The 18,179-nt window shown below is 41.6% G+C and overlaps 1 protein-coding gene across 1 annotated transcript in view; it reads right to left on the bottom strand.

Annotated features, from left to right (window-relative positions):
* Positions 1–18,179, bottom strand: part of ITGA9 (integrin subunit alpha 9) — a 283,032-nt gene that overhangs the window by 260,034 nt on the left and 4,819 nt on the right. The window contains exons 2-5 of the mRNA XM_054001068.1: positions 14,418–14,545; positions 13,070–13,176; positions 7,014–7,137; positions 949–1,016 (exon numbers count right to left, since the gene is read on the bottom strand). Coding sequence (XP_053857043.1) covers positions 949–1,016; positions 7,014–7,137; positions 13,070–13,176; positions 14,418–14,545 — 427 coding nt within the window. The remainder of the gene's footprint in view (positions 1–948; positions 1,017–7,013; positions 7,138–13,069; positions 13,177–14,417; positions 14,546–18,179) is intronic.

The raw sequence follows: 18,179 nt of genomic DNA, 5'->3' as shown, positions 1-18,179 counted from the left end.
AGGTATCTTTTGAACTAGGGTAGCAAGGGAGAATTTAAGCCTGGGAACAGAAACAGGCTGGGGAGAGCAGACAAGTCAGGAAACAGCTGCTGCTGGCTGAACATCCAGTTACCAGACAGTGCCCTTGTGGCAACATTGCCTGCCATCCCAGTTTACTGAAATGGCAGAAGGCAATTTTTAACTTATTTTATTTGTATCAGTCTGGACAGTACCTTCTGTAGATCAGTGCATATATATAATTAGGAGAGGGTATGTGTTCTTAAAAAATTTAAAATAAAAGCAAAACAAACAAGTGAAAAGGCCACAACCCTGAAACATTAACGAAAGAAAAAAAATCCAAGTATAAGGGAACAAATTAGTTATTGACAAAACTGAAACATGGCTGATAGACTTCTGTCCAGGAAAGAATGTGGTCAAGTATTTAGAACAACTGTGGTGCATATATTCTAACACTTTTTTTTCCCTCTATCTTTCTGCAACAAAGAACTGTAGTAGAACTGAAAAAAAGTGTTTATCTTCTGTATGCATGTGTATGTATGTGCATTATATTCATGCACAGGTACACATACATAAACAAAATGATTCAAGAAAGACTTTTACATCATCACTTACAGTAAAGAGCTAATGACAGAGGAAAAACCTCTATGCAAGTTTTGGGATGTACATAATAGGAATATTCCCTGAAGACATTTCCAGAGTCAATTCATTTATACTTGTCCACAGACCTTGAGAGACACATACACATACATATGAACCACTGCGCAGTCACTGTGCAAGAAACAGACACCTGAGAAACTAGACAAGGCAGAAGGGTATTTGCTAGCAGGAAGGGACCATTCTCAGCACTCAGCCCACTGTCCAAGCCGTACTTCGGAATCTCCTCCTGGAACATGCAACAGGGGAGCCACTTACCACCCCCAAGCCTTCCATGCATGTGCCTCAGCTCACCTCAGTGAAGAAGCCTGCGATCCCTGCCTGGCATGAACCATGCTCCTCCCCATACTTCTTCTTGTACTCTGGATGGAAGAAGGGAAGAAAACAGTGGTCATCCCTGGCACAGCACACACTCTTCACCTAAGCCACCTGCATTGCTACTCACACAGCCTGGAGACACACCAACATGCAGAGCTCCTCGGTTTTATCAGTGGATCAGCCACCAAGGTGCACCATGCAGCATACCCACCCACATCAGGGAGTATCGCAAGGAGCCAGCTGGGGAGAGAGGCCAGAATGCTCCTACAGAGACGCTAAACAAGCAGTACCACTGTATTATGAAAAGAGCAGCAGCATCGCTCCAGTAAAGGTACATTAGAAGAGGCTTCCATCTGTAGCAGATCACCATAGCTCGGAAGGGAGGAGCAAAAAGTGATGCACATGCCTGTGTGCCACAGACTCTGCTCTAGGGGGTTTAACTCTCAGGCCCATTACTACCTCAGAGAAATAAAGTGATATTCCCCTAAAATGACAGTCATCAAAGCCCCCAGAAACACTTCTGGTGAGGATGCTTCAGGACACAAGCTTCAGGAAGAAAACAGTGACTGAGGAAAAACCATGTGTTTCTACATGATCAGACAACGGTCTCTTTTGCAGAATGTTTAGATCTGCTGCTTTTCATGGCCATGTGCTCAGAGCTCCCACTTCACAGGGAACCCAACCACCACCTTACAGCTTTTGTTTGTGGCATAGCAATCATTTGCCCTCTCAAACCTGAGGAATTTTTACTTTATCTTTTTGATGATAAGAAAAAAAATATTTCTAGGAATACTTTAAGTTCACAGTGAGGAACAGGAAAAAGAGGAAAAAAAGAAAATCACTTTCCACCCCACCTTAATTCAAATAGTTTCATCTTGGAAGTATTTAAAACTTACAGCTGGATCAGAGCCTTTCCAATTTTTTTCCAGAGCATTATTTTCAAGTATCTACCATACTATCACTACTTCCTGTATGTTACAGTAATTCACGTCCAGAAACAACTTAACATATAACCTGATAACTGCTAAACTTTTTAATACTTTTTTATTTTAAGCCTCATTAACTCATCGCTAAATGATAAAAATTATAATGAAAATGATGAGAAAATGCCTCTGGAACCAAGCAAGTTTGGAGTTCCATTTTGTCTTATTGAAAATCAGAAGGAATTAATTATAAAAAATACTGCCTTCTTGCAAAATATTTTATGTAGACATACGTACACACACACACATCATTCTCCCTTTTGTACTACATGCAGCCTCTTCCTAACATCATAAAGATGTTCAGAATTTCAGACATTTGCTGAGGTCATACCAGTTGCACAGGGAGAAGTTCAGTTGGAGACACCATGCAGAATAGAGACTTGATCCACAAATTACAGTCCAAATGCCCAACACTCTTGGCCAAGACAGGGTCCTGTCAAAGTGATATGCACCCCAGCAGACCAGAAGCACAGCTGGGTGTCCTAGCGGTAACGCATGACAATTCCACTGAAAACTGAAGCCCGTATTAGCCCATTGCTATTCAGCAAGTGTTGGGGTTCTGAACTGCTAACTCTCCACATACAGATTCTCCAGGCAGTACTTGCCTGGGGAAAATATTTTTTTATCAATGTGAACTTTTTTTTTCATTAAGAGAGCCAAGGAAAGGAGATTCCTCCCTCCAGCATTTCCTGAAAAATAATTCTGTGCATGTCCTAAAAGCCTTGCATTCACTATAGCAGGATCCCCACCCTTGCATGATGCAATGAGGAAGGTCAAAGCCCATTTGGAATGAAATCTGGTGAAAGATATCAAGGCTAACAAGAAGGGCTTCTTCAGATACATCAACAACTAAAGAAAAGGATACTAAAGAAAATGTAGGTTCCACGGCTGAGTGGAAACAGGGACCCCTTGCAACAGAAACTGCAGAGAAGGCTGGAATATTGAATGGCTTCTTTGGCTGCCTGTTTCGAAGTCTGGGGTGACATTTGCTTTCTTCCTGTCTTCAGGCTCTCTTTGGTTCAGTCTTCACTGCCAAGGCCATGACGTTTCACAAGTGGAAATATAAGCATGGAGGCCCAAACACCTCAGACATCGGGGCTGGTTGAGAATTTAAAGCTCTAGTGACACAGAGGAGAGATCAGCACACCAGTTTCGGGGGGAATCAAGATAGGTGTAGTCCTCCCCAACAAGCCAGCAGCCCCGTACAGACAGACATTGGGCTCCTGCATTTCTGCCTAACCCTTTCAGCACAAAACTACCCCTTCCTTGTCTGCTCCCCTAACTCACATCTGCAGTGATGTACACCTGCCTCCATATCCAAGCAAGATTCCTTTCCATCCATGCACCCATGGCCAAGGGGTGCCATTCATCCTAGATGGTCACATCCCAGCATCACAGACTTCTGTCTGCTCCCTAGAGCCACTCTGCCCCTCCCAAGCAATAGATGAGCCCAAAAGGGATGAAAACCAAGATTGCTTCTACCTCACCTCCACTTCAGTGCATGGTAGTGACACCTGTCACTCATACAACATAGCCAGCCAGCCAGCCATGAAATAAAGGAACCAACTAGATGGGAATTGTGCAGTTATTGTATCAGCTCACAGTTTTTGTACGTCTGAAAAACAAACTTTGCATGATTTTAAATTGATTTGTTTTCACATAGCTCCGGGCAATAACTGCAGTCAAGGACAAATTTGCTGCTTCTACACTTCTTTGTTCTTTCTTGTCTGTGTGCGGACTGCTGTGCATTCCTGATGACACAGACTGCAAGCCATGAAACTGCTGCAGCAACAGCTGACAGCAAAGCAGCATGATAAGGTTGAATCTGGAGGAGGTTGCAGCCTGTGCAACTTCAAAGACATGCCATGAATAATACATACAGGAAAAAAGAGAAGATGGCACTGGTTTTTAGCCAGGATGATCTCAGGTTACAAGAGAAGTGAGACAGAGGAAGGAGTAATTGAATAAAACAACACACAACCAAAAAGAATAAACTTTGATGTGCAACAATTCTGAAGGTAAATGCCCCTGAACTTTTTCTTTGAATAAAACTCTCTGCCAGTCTCTAAGCAAACTTCAATGCCATAACATAAACTAAGCTACAGAGTACAATAAAATTATCATTCTCAAAGATGTAAACTATCACATGTGCTGAAAGCTTTTTGTATTCTATCTTACAGTATTTCACTACTCTAGGAAGAAACAGTAGTAATCTTTCTGACCTGGCATTGTGATACTGAGTTTCCACCACAAAGCAGGGATGTTTTGATGGCTCCCAGAAAACCAAATGTGGTTTGGACCTGTGGGGAAAATTACTTTTTGTTTTGAATGCAAGGAATATGAGCATGTGCTGTTCCCCTTATTTACTAACCAAAGGGATCATCAGTCTTCCCCACTTCCATCATCAATTCTTACCACGAAGGAGTAGGAAACCATTCCAGTTCTCCTCATCAGCTGGACTGCCTCTCACAGTACACACAAACATCCTTCTTTGTAAACTGAATGCACTGCGGGAATGAAGAGGCAGCTCCGTTTTTTGGAAAGCCTTTAAAACTATGGGAAAATTAACCAATTGAAAGTATTGCCTGGAAAACTGTGACCTCATACATCAGCTATACCATATCCAGCTCATCTAAACCAAATTAGTTCCTACTTAGAGAGACTGTATTTAACTATTAAGTTTGCTGCTGTGTTCTAATTATCTCTCAATTCCAGACTTCTGTCAGCCCTTTCAGGGAAGCCAGGCAAGAGTAAGATGGATTGAGACTATTATGCTGTTGCACCAGTGCCATCTAGTCTGGAAATTTCCATTTCCTCCATGGATGGACACTGACGTGCACTCAGCTGGCCTGCACCCTTCACCTGTTGAGGCTTATCACCTTAGCTGGACTAAAAACAAGGTTTCTGGAAGCAAGCATGCCACTGTCTACCCCTATTTGCACATGGCAAGATACAGAGAAGGTTGAGACACTGTAATCTTGTCAGGCAAAGGCATGTGTCCTAGTGCAGCGTTTGCAGCCACAGGTCTGGCAGCCTCCCAGCAACAGCCACAGAGGCCGTCAGTGCAGAAGCTCTTCAGACTCAATGCTTTGCACTAGCAAAGTGTCATGAGGAAAATTATTCTGCTTCTTTCAGAAAGTGAAGGGAAAAAAGTTACAAGGATGACTGCAAACTTATTTCACAGCAAACCTTAAACAATGAACTCCTCTGTGTGTGTGGAGCTTGTTTTATTGAAATTTAAAGAATCAGGAGTAAAAAAATGCAGCCATTCCTTGTGACACTGTGATTTCATGTCTGATGGGGTGGGGGGCTGGGTGGAAATCAGTCCCAAATGTTCAATTTTCACTTTACTATGCAGTGAAATTAAGCCAGCATAGTACTGCATCAACCCTGCCAACTTTCCACTGGCTGCTCTACATGTACTAGGCCCACACATTTCTATTTTTTAGCAATTCCTGGCAAATATCCCATCAGATTAACAGCAGTTTTATTCCAAAAACATGACGCATAGATAAACACAAGTGATTCTTCTCTTCCAGAAACCACATCCCCACCATGGCTTCAGGCAGTGCAGGAGCAGTACCAAAGGTTCAGAGGGAGCCCCGGTGGCATTCCTGCATGTGCACTATGTCCATAAAGTTAGTATCAGATGATTTGCAGTGTATGACATGAGTGTGAGGACTTATCCTGATTTTGCTGACACTAACAAGGAGGGCAGAGAGGCAGAGAAGGGCAAATACAGTAGAACAGTACCCACAACAGGAAGGCTTACATAGGTTATATGTACTCTGCTGCACAGCAGCTAGCATGGCTGGTACAAGTCCCTCAAAACTTCTCACATATCAAATAATGACCAATTTCAGGGCAGAAAAACATAAATGCACAACTGTTTGCCATCTCCAAAAGGTGTGTAGGTTTGCAATGGCAGATTCCTAAGCAAAGCCCAGAGGGAGATGAGGAGCCACCTCAGAACAGTGAGCATGAAATGGACACAGTTCTGTCACAGACCTGGCTTTACAGGCCACCAAGCTAGGACCTAGCCACTCGATAGCAACAGAGAAACTTGCCGGGACATTCACTGCCTTATCCCTCTCCAACTTACTAATGCCAGCAGCAAGCCTGCTGCTGGCTGCTGCCAGCTATGGACAGGAGGGCAGACGGTTAAAAGCAATTAAGTAAAATCAGAGGTCTTGCCCACAACAAACCCTGCTGTGTTTTGTCCTCCAAACTTGCCCACTTCCTCAGGCTCCTACAATGAAGAAACAAAAGAAAGGAGGAAGCAAGGATGCTTTCCCCAAAACATTCCTCTCAAGGCCAAGAATCTTAGGAGATACCATATCTTCTACCTAACAATACATTTGTGCCTCTAATTCAGTTAATTGCTCTTGGCCAAGGAGACTTTGTCTTCTGAAGTCTTCAAAAAATGGAAACATGATATAAAAGTCTCATGCACTAGAGAAGGAGAAATTAAAATGATGGCATATGGGATTTGGTGCAGAACCAAGAGGCACAGCCACCCACGGCTCAGAGCTGGAGCCCTCCCTCTGTATCCACCTCAAATCCAGACCTTAACACAGCAGCAATTTAATATGAATTGTTGCAGAAGTACCCCAAAGTGAGGAAAGTAACCCTCCTCCCTGTCCCACATCCCAATCCTCTGATAAATGACAATATAAAAATGGAAATGTTTCCATAAGATAGGCAAATTGGTTCATGATTGCAACATAATTCAGGATTTTTATTCCATGTCACAGTGAAGGACAAAAGGCCAAGCTCATAGCAGTATCTTCTCATTATTTACCTAAGGGGAGAGCTGCTGCCTCAAAACACAATTCAGAAACTTTTTATTCCTCCAGTAAAATGCAGCCATGCACTTCACCAGCCACAGAACCCAGTCATTATGCTATTCTCCCAACTTCATCTAAAACCCAACTGCCACCACAGCTGGGCCATGAGGCAGTCACATGTTAAAAAAAAAAAATCAGTAGTGAAGGTTATTGTCTTATTAGAAGCATAGCAAGGGATATTATAAGCTCCACTCCTGTCCTGACTCCTTACCTTCATAGCAGGGCAAGAGCTTCCTCCCTTTAGACTGCAGGTTAGCAGGAATGATGTTGCAGAAACCATGGGGCAAGATGTACTCTGTCTCATAGTAGATGTTTTTCCAGCGGTGTGCACATGCCTAAACAGATCACATAACATGGGTTATTGGTCCAGAGTCACAGGAGATCACACTGACCAAGGCAGAGCATGCATGAACAGGAGCACTCAGCATCACCTTCACCCCACAAATCCATTGTACTCTCCTTACATTCCACTGTTTCTAAAATATCTTCTCATTGTTACCTTCTGCAGCTCAGGACATTGTCTGACCTGGCAGCTCAGATCTCAGCCTTCATATGTACATAACTAGGAAAACAAGAAGTCTCAGAGCCTATGATGGAAATTTCAAAATCTCTGACTGTGCATGAATCCTCGCAGACAACAAAGCTTTTCTAACTAAAGATGCACTAACATAACCCAGCAAAAGGTGAAAAACAGGAATAAAGACACTGAGAATACTCAGAAGGCTAAACCACCAAATGATGCATGTGAGAGTCAAAGGTTGGCTTCCATTGGGAAAGGCAGCTCTGCGCTCTGGTGACAGATGTGCTGAGCCTTGCTTAATGGTAGTAAATTTAATTGAAAATGCCAAGGATTTTGTAGCAACAAGAGTGGCAACATTAGCCAAGGTGCAGACAAGCTGCAGAGCTTTATAGTGAAGAATGAGATCATCCTGAAAAACAGGACTCACCAGACACTTGCTCAGTACAACTGCCACACACAGGCACACATGCAAGCAATGTAGAGCCTGGTTCACAGCTTCTCAGAACCCATTTGCTCCAAAAACTAACACTGCATTGCTGCCAGTCAAACCACAAGTTAGCTTCTGCTCAGGATTTATTTGGAATAAAAGAAAAGGAAATGTGAAACAGCAATGGCTTTGAACTTAGCACGTGCCAGACCATATCTCCAACTGGTCTGAGTCTACACTTAAGTCACTGTAGATGTGTCAATTTATATCATTTAACGCTTAACCCCATGACAACAGACCAAGACTCTATGCTACAAATCATCTCCACATGCTTTCATCTTTTCCTGGATGCTTTGCATCAACCCCCTCCACAAATCCCATATTTAACCTCATCCTCCCCAGATGAGATACCCTCCATCTTCCATTTCTGTGTGCTACCCCACTTTTCTGCCTCAGCCTCAGCACCTCAGAGCTGCCCATAGGAGCAGCTCAACATTGTTCAAAACTATATTCACTCATAAAGCAGGCACAGCTGTGTCACCTCTCCACTAAAGGACATGGGAAGTGTATCGGCCACTGAGAAGCCCAAAATTCAATCCAGCCATCAACAGATATCAATATACTTATGTCCAAAGAGATATAAATAGGTAATACTACTCTCAAAGAGCAAAATCAGTTGTGCAAAACCTGCTCTACTGTTAGCAGTGCTACATTTGATATTTATTGCTTTCCTAACTTCCCGTGCTCAAAGAGAAGCACATATTTCCACATATGGCTATCACAGAGGGACAGTGAGGGGCTCTGGGGGCTGCAGAAATTTTTGCACCACACTGCATGCTGCAGGCTGCCACATGTGATGCAAAGAATCCATCTGAGGGCACTTGGCTGCACAGCCAAATGCATGTGAGAAGTACAATAAAGAGAAGCTTTGGAGACTCCTGTATGCACTTTGAGGAGGCTCAATTATGATTTCCATCCTCATGCACTACTCATTCAATATTCAACAGCAACAGATAACCAACATGTGAAATGTTCATTTTCAGCAAAACCAGGAAATAGCTTCTCTCCTGATGGATATGTGCTGTGAGAACGAATATACACATTCACAACCATTGTAAAGACAATACCATAAATACACATACCGTTACAGCAACAGTGTTGTCAATCCCAACTCTGGATATAAACTCAAATAGAAAGAGACCAAGAGTATTTCTTTTAATTTTGGAAAGATAAAGAATTCTGGTATTATAAATTCCTTGCTATTTTATATTTCAGAAACTGCAAGACACTCACATAAATTAACCTACTAGTTAATCTCTCTCAGAAGAGTACAAACAATGGAGTCAGGGAGAACAGCAGCATTTCATCACAAGCAGGTGGCTTTGCTCAGGAGTAAGGTGCAGAGGCCAAAAAATATAAAACAATATAAGGAGAGAAAAAGCTGCTGCTGGGTAAGAAGTATGTTCAAAATCAACTGGAGGCTATGGGCTCAGTCTAGCAATTCTGGGCACACTTAAACCAGTCTGTTAAGTCTTGGGTTAATGACCACTTTTCTGTACCTGCATCATGATGTATATTCAGGCACACTATAGTTCAGCACTGACTGCCTTAGTCTGCAAACCTTCAAGGGATGAACTCTCCTTGATTACCTGAGTTAGTGCTTCCCCTGACTTTCCTGTGCTACTGCTACAGAATTTGACATTTTTACAATGGACAGGAGTCCAGCAGCTCCTCTTCCTCCTCAAAACTCATTTCTCTGCAGCCAGACAACCAGCACATTTGTCTCCCTCCCACAACACCTCTGATTTTGTTTTTTTCTGTCTTCTCAAAAGCATTTAGAGTTGATTACAGTTCACTGTCACTCAACGTTTCCAAGGCAAGGTGATGTGGCTACAGGCTTCCTTCTCTGGCAGGAACAGCACATGTCTGAAGAGGTCATTGGAACAGAAGTGAGTCACCTGAATTTGAGGCAATTGCAAACAACTGACAGCCTATGCACCCTATTTTAGATGCAAGTTATAGGTAAGTCCCTGTGCAAAAAGGAAACCATGAGCATACTCTGGTGCTCAGCAGCTGCTGCTGGAGTACAGGTTCCAGCTCTACAACACAACAGGGGAGAAATAATGCAAACCCTTGAAGCAAAATAAAATGCTTCCGAGCAAAGCAAGATGAGATATCTATTGATGGTCAACACTGCAGTACTGCAATATAATGAATAGGACATTTCAGAACTGCTGACACTTGGCTCTTTTGCATATTGTTGCAGACACCAGCTTTGCTCCACTGGAAGAGCAACACAATGACAGAAGTGGCAGGTGTTTAGGAAGAGCAAGACTGAAGGATGCAGCTTATCTCCCAGTCACACTGCAACACCCCGGTTCCTCTCCCAACAAAAGTAAAAGGAGGATTTTACTGTTTCAGTTTGGAAAGAGTGGGCAATCTCAGATGTATTATTGCAGTACTGAGGTTAATGCAGACTGACTGATAGTATATCCAAGGACAAGAAACTTTCTCATTCAATCTTAGTCCTACATTTGTTTATATCCTCACTGTTTGATGCTTTACTATTTAATCCATCACATAAACACCAAATTCTGGTTTAGTAACATCCTGGCACAATATGGGCTCAAACACAATCCACCTTTTACCAAACACCAACTAAAGTCCTCTGGCATGCTCCTCACCTTCCGTATTGCCCCCTTGCCACAGTAGCTGGTAGTCTTATCAGGCAACTGGGGAAGGCTGATAAGAAAAAAATTTAGGCCACTAAGCAGCTACAAAACAAAAGCATCAACATCTTTATACAACCGACAATTAAACTGTGTGACTAGTAAATCTAACACAGGATGCCAAGAGCATGAATATTTCACACAGTCAACTACACTTGTTTATGGAAAAAAAAGCCAATCCACCCAGGGCTACTGACCAGAAAGATATTACTCTGATTTTAAAGAATTCCTGGAGGGGTACAGTAAATAGAGCCGTAATGTCTGACAATATAGACTCTACACACTCCTAACTAAAGAAACACACTCACATTATCTAGCAATTAAAAAAAAAAAATGGCAAATAGAGCTATGAAGACATATTCAGACACATCTTCTCAGAAAACCAGTTTTTCAAATGGACCTCAAGGAAAAGCTACATTTTAAAGAAACACTAATCCTTAAAATTAGAAGAGCACACGTATGGAAAACCATCTGTGGGAAAATCACAACTCTTTTGCAGTAAAAACTACTCAAAACAGAGAGCAATAATGACCTGAAACATCCAGGTAATTTCCTTCCACAAAGGAATCTGTATGCATTAATTTCAGGCTCTGTTTACACACAGATGCGCACAGATGTATAATTAGTAGTTTAAGACTTTGGTGATAAATAATAAGAAGAATTATACAATTAAATAGTCTCCGGCATCCAGACATGGTCTACATGGTGAGGAGCAGCATTATCTTGTCAAATGCCTGGATGAGGATTGTTTTAAATCAGTGTCACTTGTGGAGACATTTTACCAGCCTAAGCTGCACTGAAATAAGCATACTAACAGCTGTGTATTTCACTTTACCTACATTTCACTTTTAACCTGTTTTATGAGTGAAATTTCTACCCCCTCAGCCCTAATCCAGGACTGCCCATGTCTCTCACCCTTGTAGCCTCCATTCAGTCAGCCAGCACCCAGCTTGGCAGCTGCTTGACTTTCTGGCCCACCAGCATTCCCTTCAATTGCTGCTTTCTCTAGGGAGATGACCCCTAAGCATCAGCTGCAACCTGTTTCCCTTTGAACAAACTCACTATTCTTAAAATAATAGTTTTGACAACAAATTAAGAGTTGCTTAAAAAAATGTATGAACAACCTTCTAAAAATTAATTAGGATGAATTTCTCTATTTCAGCCTGATGACTGGACAATGAAAAGGGTGTCTCAAGGGTAGTGTTATCCTGATAAATGCAAGTTACTCCTCAGTTGTCACACACAACTGAGCACATACAGCTCAGGATACACCCTGAAAATATGAATTGCTTGCACTAGCATGAATGCCTTATTTTTGTCCTCTGTTGTATATGTTTACAGTGTATTTTATTTATGCTCTTCTTTCTCCCTTCCTCCTCTAGTCCTGAACATGTTTAAAACATCCAAGAAAAGTAAAGGTAGCCCCTTATCACCCTAACAAGGTATATACCAAGAGAGACGAGACAAAAAAATATCACAATACTCTGACAGAAAGGTATCAAGCCTACGCGCTCTCCCATGGGGAAGTCGGTGCACAAGGATTTGGGGCATAAGCACCCGTACACTAAGCACATATTAAAAAAAAAAAGTCTTTGAGGGAAGCAGGTTTGTCCTCTTGCCTTTTACAGGTGATTGGTACAGTAATCACTGCACAAAATCTTTCTCACTAGCTGCTTTTTGACAGTATGATGTTACATACAAGGGCAGTCCTCTGTATCACTGGAAAGATGGGGCCAACTGAAAGTTTCCTATTCACAAACAGTGCTGTTTAGAATTAGACTGCTGTCAAGGGTATTCTGATACAACCTTGATATTTGCCTGCCACATATAATATGCACAACATTTTGCTGCAAATTACCTTTTAGTTCTATTAACTTCCCTGCAGACATACTCACTCAGGTAGACAGTCAGAACCCAACCATGGATGTCTATACAAGCAATAAATGTAAAATCATAATGTAAAATGCATTCTAGAAAGGGTTTTGCCCAGGACTCTTTACAGTATCACAGGAAAAGTTTCATAGAGAAATACTGCACATCCTAAGGATCACATCTGCTCTCCTTGTCCCGTCTATGTGCACAGTAACCACACTGAAAACAGTAAGTCAATCCACACACAGTTAAGACATCTCTATTTGTAACTCTTCTACCTTGTCAATAGGAAATTAATATAGATAAATGAAAAATATGGCCACAAAGAGCAATTTACATTTTTCCCTGTAAGTTTTGAGACGCAATTAATATGCTCAAGGAAAATGTATGCTTTCATATTTCCTACATAAACACAGGCAAAGTACAAAAAGAACAAATTAGTAGAATCCCAGGTAAATTGTATTTATTCAGTTCAAAGATATAAAACCTCAGATTTAGGAGGAAGTCCTTGGCTAACACAAGTCAGGCATGATGGCTTGGAATCCTCCCTCTATAAATCACATCCTCTGGCTGGGGCTCACTTCTGCTTGAAGCAAAGGACTACAGAATCTGCTGTCTCTTACTCTGGACTCCATCAGTCACTGCCAAACACAATCCTGATGTGCTTAGTCAGGAAGCAGCTACATTTTTAATGAGATCAAAGAATAGTATGGACTTACCAGCACACTTCCACCAGCCTTTGGCTGTCTAGCTAGGCTCACACCCATCCATTCATCATCTCTGTCTTCCTTACAGGTCTTTCCACAGAGCATGCCCCGAGAATTGCCTATAGAAAAAAAGGGAAAGACAGCAAGGCAAGGAGATTTGAGTTTTAAATACCTACCAAAGAATCCTGACAAAAAAAGAGATTGCCCATCAAACATTTGACAATGCTTTTCTTTCCCCCTGCATCCTGATTATTTATTAGTTCTTGAATGCTTTAACTGGGGCAATGTTCTTACTCTTAAGTGGCACCATACACATCAACAGCTGAGGACAGACCCTGCTCCCAATAGCCAGCAGCTATCACACTATGTTCACAGCTCTACTTAAATGAACCATCAAACCATTAAGTCAATGGGAGAGGTATCAGATTGCCTCCTGAATGCAATCTTGAAAATGAGATCAGGGGCACTTAAAAAAAATTAGACTGAAATCTGTAGTCCTGTCAGGCAGCACTCATTAATCCATGACAACTCACAATCTAGTAGAGGACAAACCACTTAGCCAAAATGCGGTCTTAACACATGTAAATTTCATGAACAGAAATTCTACTCGGTGTAAGTACAAATATATGAACAATGCCTTTTTTTTTTAATAAAGGCAGGAAAAGCAACATGTCACCAAGAAAACCAAAGTATTAAAATGCTTCATTCTTTACCATCATTATCCAGCAGGAAGTTCTAGATCATAATTTCACTTTAGGCCTCCACCTTCCCCTGCCTCAGACAGTTCATCAGAGTAACTGAAGTTAACCCTGATCCCATGCAATGGCATACAAGCGGTCTCACTGAGACCACTTTAGTATAAAACATAAACTCAAGAAATTATTTGCTGTATTATGAGGGAACCTATAGATCATCACATTACCAGTAAAACCACATATCATGAGCCCATCACTGCATTGCCTGAGGTCATCTCATGCACTCTGACTTCAGCACTGCCTGGAGCAAGCAGTAGCACTCCAAAATACTTACACAGTCACCAACATGCTGAAAAGTCACACTGAAGCAGGTGAAAAAAAGACAGAAGCTTAGGTTTAGCAGAGAAAAATCCACATTAATTTGGTTACTCCCTGTAAAGAGCAAGCAAGGTCACTGAGAGGACACCAGCACCAGTGGGATGTTATTTTGTAATGCTGAACAGAATACAACACTTTTGCTAACAGTGTTCAAAATCCATCTGGAAAGGCTGATGGCTGCCTCTCAATATTTTTGGGGCCAATTTGAAGTTGGAAGAAGGACTGCTGGCCATGCAGTTTGGATTTTTTTGGTTGCCTCCTGCTGTCCCAACATCATAACTACCCACCTCTCCCCATATCCAGCTCTGTGCATCTTCTGTCAGGGTTGGTATGGACTCGACATTTAAACACTGCTCCTGGGGACTGAACAGAGGTGCTGTATTTAGATTCTGCCTTGGGAGCACCAACCAAGACCCTGGAAACCAGAAACAAAGCAACAAGTGATTAATTTCAGGAGGAAAGGAAAAAAATCAACAAGCACCACCAAGGCTCACACTGCAAGAGCTTCACTAGACAAAAACACATTTCTCAGCAGCCTTGTAAAACAATGACAGTGATTCACAAACTGAAAACACCATACACAATAAAGGCAGTAAAGCCTTTGTGCTTCTCCACAGTGAAGGCACAAATATTTTTAACAAATAAAATTTCCATTAGGATTGTACCACATTTAAAGTGACACACCCTCACCACATACCTCCCAAAAGCTTTTAGGATAGTATTAGGAGCACCACAACATCTGCATCCGTTTTTCCTCAGTTTTAGCTACACCAACCCAGAACTGATACACCCACAAGCAGATAAAATCTGAACCTCCTGCTGGCTGCAGTCTTGCCAGGCAGACCAAGATTTGTAAGCTTGTTTAGAAGGTGGAGGCACCCCATTCTCAGAATATCTTATATAATTACATCATGAATAAACAACAGCAAGAAATCAAACCAACAATACAAGCATATCTCTTCCACAATACACTGCTATCAACATTTATCCTTAAGGCTACGAAGACTTTACCTGGATCCCACATGAGATCTAGTGTTTCTGGGAAGCACCAATGGCCTACTCTGCCTCGAAAGAAAAATGGTCAGCACTTTTTAATCACTTGTGCTAGGATCTAGTTAAACTCTTTAACAACCAGGCTTCGATCCTCTCATGCCCTAAGGGATGCTTTTTGAGGAGGATTACAGGGGAAGCACAATTATTAAAGGACAAATATTTCACTGTCTCCTCATTAAAAGGACAATCTTTCTCAAGTGGTTGTGATCCCAAACCTGGGCAGGTGAGGAGGAAGAAGGAGGTTAACCAGGAGGGCAGATCCGAGGAGAGCAGTGGGGAGCATCAAGTAGCTAACTAACAGTTCTGCAATTCTCTTGTACTGTCACACATAACAGATCTTCTGAATGTAGAAAAATCCTCACTAAAGTTAAGCCCAGGGCTGGAACTAAGGGCGACCATCTCTAAAAGGCTCTAGAAATCCCCTGTGCAGACCCAGGCTGCTACCTGGGAGGCAGCAGCTGACCAAGGAGACACTGCTCTTGGTTTAGCCACTAAAGAGTTGTTGGTACAAAGTCAGTCTGCATACACAACTCTCTCACTCACAGATGGACAGCCCAGCACCAACCCTCAAATGGATGTTTCCCCTGTTCTTAACAACTTTTCTTTAACAACTTAACAACCCTCACCCTCCAATCTAAAGCTCCACTCCAATCACCACTCATCATTATCATCCCAGTACACACAAGGAGACCCAAGGCACAAGGTGTGCACTTCTCCAGGGCCAACCTGAGTCATCCAAAAGAGCTTCTCCTGCATCAGAGCCTCATCTATACACAACAGGAGCACAACTCCGCTCCTGACACACTGCCTTGGATGTTGGATGCAACAAAACTGTCCTGTGGCACCTGATACATTGACAAAAACATGAGAAACCCCTGTGTTAAGTGACCATTTTCTCTGAGGTTTTATCGGCTAAACTGTTTCATTTGGAGAATTCTGATGGAATTGCACTCTTGCACTCTGTAACATATATCATGCTTTCAAAAGTGAGGAGAATTAATGTCCAAAATACTTAAATTGCTAAAACCTACAAAGGCTGCACACTTGGGGAGCAAGTGCAAAGGAGCTTGAAAAATAGCTCTAAATGGAAATCCTATTAGGCAGGCAGCAGATATAAAATCAAATGCCAGTCATTTCATTACACAGGCAATGAATGCATAACATTCACTTACTCACATTCATGAGATCTAACAAAAATAAACATTACTAGCTTAAAGAGTTACAGGTTCAAAGTGCAAATTTGAATGTTTCTGTGACCTGTTATAACAGTAAGATAACACAGGTCACACTGAACTTCAGTTTAAAATAGGTTCTGCTCTAACTTAAGAAAAATAAATATGATTTAGCAACTTGTGCACAAGATACCTTGGGTTGCAACACGAAAGACAGAGACAATGGAGCCTAAATTACAAAGCATTTTCATCTCTCTTTAAAAAGATGAATGGGAAAAATTGATAATTAACAATCTGAGTAGACTATTAGCACAGATAATACTGCTGTCTTGAGCAATTATACCTTTCAATAAGAAAATGTACATTGCCATTTCTTCATGTGGACTGAGCAGAAAGAAGCAGCCTGTGATGTGTGCCAATGGCAAATTTATTTTGGATTGTCTTAAATGTCCATGCATTCAAATTTGATATTTCACATATAGCACACACTATGTCATCTCAGGATCTTGTCTCATTCTCTCACTCTTGCACCTAAAACTCAGCAGTTGAAATCTTTGCAGAGCCACTGCTTCATCTAGCATGATCCATGCTCACTCATGCCCTAAGATGGTTACCTTCAAGGACACAGGAGGTTTTCTGTTGGTTCACATGCTTTTTGGTTGGTATTTGTTACCTAATAATTACTTTAATTTTATTCAAAGGTTCGAGACTGGAATATTTCCTTTGTCAACAAAAAGACTTGCTTACTCTTTCACTAGCTTCTGTATGTAATGCCTTAACTGTTATAAGGAAGTCACCCATTTAACTATCATGAGACTTTTAAGCAGACTTGGATAGATAACTCATTTCCATCTAAACACTTTGGGACTCCTGGAGCAAAAAACCCACCTGTTTGTATCTCCTCTACATATTGAAAACAGCTTTGAAATCTTTTGCAATGTCTATGAAACAGTACTGCAATCAGAGGAAGTGTTTTTCTCTGCTGCTATATCAAATCAGAAATACATTTCAAAACAAAGTCTTAGAGTCTAATAGAGTCTTCTCTTATTTCAATGCTGTGGAGTCTTGCCTGGCATGAACACAAGCTATAAATACAGATAAAAGAAGTACAATTTTCCAATATATTCCAAATAGTTTAACCAGCATTTGTTTAAAATGACTGGTTTTTGTGGTACAGATTTCCAGTGCTACTATATGACTACTTGGGCAGTTGGCAAGCAGGTACCAGCAGTTCTCCAGCCTTTTGCCAAAAGGCTTACCATGTGAGTAATACTCTCTGCAGAGATTACTGACGAGTGCAAGTTCTCAACACAACCATACTATTCTATGGGAAGCCCCTAGAATATTAGTGAGTAGCTGCATGAGGATACCTTGAAATGGAAACCCCACCAAGAGAAAGAGGTTACTTTCTATGGAGAAAGGAAGAGAACCAAGAACAGGAGGAGGGGAGTTTGGAGCCATTTCAGCCATTTTCCTTGAGGTGTAGACAAATCTGTAAGCAACAGCCTCATCCCACTGGCTCTGTGAAAAAAAAAGTATTGGTGTTTAAACCAAAATAGGAAGCAGAAAGGCCACTTAAACTTTCTCTTCTTGCACCCATACTCACATGATCAATGACAAACATCTCCATCTATATTGAGAAAACTATGCAGCTGCATGGCTGGAAACCATGCCACTGAAGGAGTTGCAGTAGCCAATTTTATTGGATGACAAGAAGCTTTCTTGGCCACAAAGAAATTCACACCTCCTTAAAATTACTTCCTGAAGAACAGTAATGATCACTTTCCTGGTGATTGACCCTCAGGACATACAGATTTGGAAATT

The sequence above is a fragment of the Vidua macroura genome, chromosome 1 (genome assembly GCF_024509145.1).
Source record: "Vidua macroura isolate BioBank_ID:100142 chromosome 1, ASM2450914v1, whole genome shotgun sequence".
Taxonomy (NCBI): Eukaryota; Metazoa; Chordata; class Aves; order Passeriformes; family Viduidae; genus Vidua; species Vidua macroura.
Note: the sequence above shows the minus strand (reverse complement) of the source record. Positions and strands in the feature narration are given on the sequence as shown.